Source organism: Loa loa (genome assembly GCF_000183805.2).
Source record: "Loa loa unplaced genomic scaffold supercont3.1355, whole genome shotgun sequence".
NCBI classification, from domain to species: domain Eukaryota; kingdom Metazoa; phylum Nematoda; class Chromadorea; order Rhabditida; family Onchocercidae; genus Loa; species Loa loa.
In genome coordinates, this window is record NW_018109535.1 from 1 (window position 1) to 1,835 (window position 1,835).

At 37.6% G+C, this 1,835-nt stretch overlaps 2 protein-coding genes across 2 annotated transcripts; both read right to left on the minus strand.

Annotated features, from left to right (window-relative positions):
• Positions 1-403: 403 nt before the first annotated feature.
• Positions 404-906, minus strand: LOAG_14894 (hypothetical protein; the record flags this gene model as incomplete). Its single annotated transcript, XM_003150387.1, has 2 exons — positions 404-487; positions 673-906. 2 exons carry the CDS (start codon positions 904-906, stop codon positions 404-406), a joined length of 318 nt encoding a protein of 105 aa, XP_003150435.1.
• A 368-nt stretch (positions 907-1,274) lies between these two features.
• On the minus strand, positions 1,275-1,523 carry LOAG_19082 (hypothetical protein; the record flags this gene model as incomplete). The annotated part of the gene is made up of 1 exon (XM_020451738.1): positions 1,275-1,523. A coding segment is annotated over one exon (249 nt), but the record flags the coding sequence as incomplete, so codon positions are not given.
• Between the last annotated feature and the right edge of the window lie 312 nt (positions 1,524-1,835).

Below are 1,835 nucleotides of genomic sequence, written 5' to 3' on the forward strand. Positions count from 1 at the left end.
TTCTTATATCAGCTTTGTCTTTGTTTGTTCATTATATAGCATATCAATTTAGCACTTCAAAAACTTGGAAATTTTTTATCTCCATGACTGGGAAAAGCATAGGGTAATGTGAAATAGTGCGCAGTTGTAAAAATCAGTATTAGCAGTGTTATTGAATGATCCCTGAAGAATTGTAGAAGATAAATGTGCTTGCGCATGCCTGTTTTTATCGGTTCTGAAATTTGTCAACATTTGTTTACTGATTCATATATTGTAACCTCATTTGTTTCTGTTGATGAGTAAAGTTGGTGTTCGTGTTCACATTTAGAGTCCGCAACCGCCAATATGTTGTTCTTCATGTTAGAATTTGAATTTGCAATAGATGTGAACAGCTCTTCATATTGAGCGGTTGCGGGTTCTATTTCTACGAATTACAAGAACCATCGTGTGAGTGAGGAGTAGATTGAGTTTTACAGGTTTGTTTGCTTTCAAGCACCTTTGAGCTGTCCTGGACAAAGATGTGATATGAGTTTGGGTTGCTGCATACACTGCGTATATTGTACTGTGATAGCATACGTTACTGGTCAGCATGCGGATTGATAGTGCGTGGTATTAGCATTGGTACTGTGATAGGTGTTAGTGGAGATCCGGTACGTTTAGTGTGTTGTGCTTGAAGTTCTGGGATTGTTGTACCTGAGAATAGGTTGTTAATGATTCCATTCCAGAGTGGCATGCATTCCAATCTTTTGCTTCCATAATTTGTATGGCGTTGTATATGTAGCATTTTGGTGTATGTGTTGGTGTTGAATAGCTTTTGACGTAGATGGTTCCATGGACTTGTATTGTGACGTGTTGCAGTACGTGCGAATAGATCGTTTTATGGATGGGTGTTGTTGACTTGACCGTCACAATGGGCACTTCGTCCATCAAGTAAGCATGACAGTTTAGGCAGTGACATGATGAGGAAAGTTTACAAAGTGCAGTGGGGATTTGTCCATTATTGTAAACATGGTGTTTTGGACCGCGGGATAAAAAAAGATTTAGGTATTACCACTCGCTACACATTATACAAATATAATCAATACATCAAGTAAACTTATTCAATCGGAATATTGGAAAGGAAACTTGCTTACATTTTTTCTGACAGTTGTAGCCTTCTTTCCTTTAGCTGGAAAATCTTATTGCTTGACATTGTAGTAGATGAGGCATTGTAATGAGTTTTTTTATTTTTTTACAACAGAAACGACATGCCACTTTATTACAGTCGACTTCGGTCTGCCCCATTCTGCAGTAGTTCAAACATGGATTTTCTTTAAACGATCAACTCGTTGTTTGAGGATGATGTAAATGTAACATTCGCTGTCCTGGTGATCCTTCTTGAAAAATATATGTTGTCTTCTCCTTTTATCTGTTAAATTTCTCTTCGAGATTGTGATTAACTTTGATTTAGACTGGTTGATTGCAGCTAAAGTTGAAGTTTCCTTTCGTGTGTTAAGTAATCCTCGGTTTGGTTGAGTAGCCGTTGCCAATACAGAAGTTTTTTTCTAGAAGTAATGGAGGGTTGGCTTCTTATCATTTGTTCTTTTCTATTAACTAATTCTTCTGAGGAATTGCATGAGTTTTATAACCGCCATACTTCGTTACCCGCTTTTTGTTGGCATATTTTATCCGATATTCATCCAGGCACTTTAGTTTTTATAGCGGTTTCAACGCTAGTATGCTCTAGGTTTTCACCTACTGTTTCTAGCTGTCCAAGCATTTTTTTCGATTATCTCAACAGTTGACTTCTACTCCCTGTCATTTCGTTTTATGGAACTTAGCTCGTAATAGAGGCGGCTCTCCAAATCTTTCCCCAT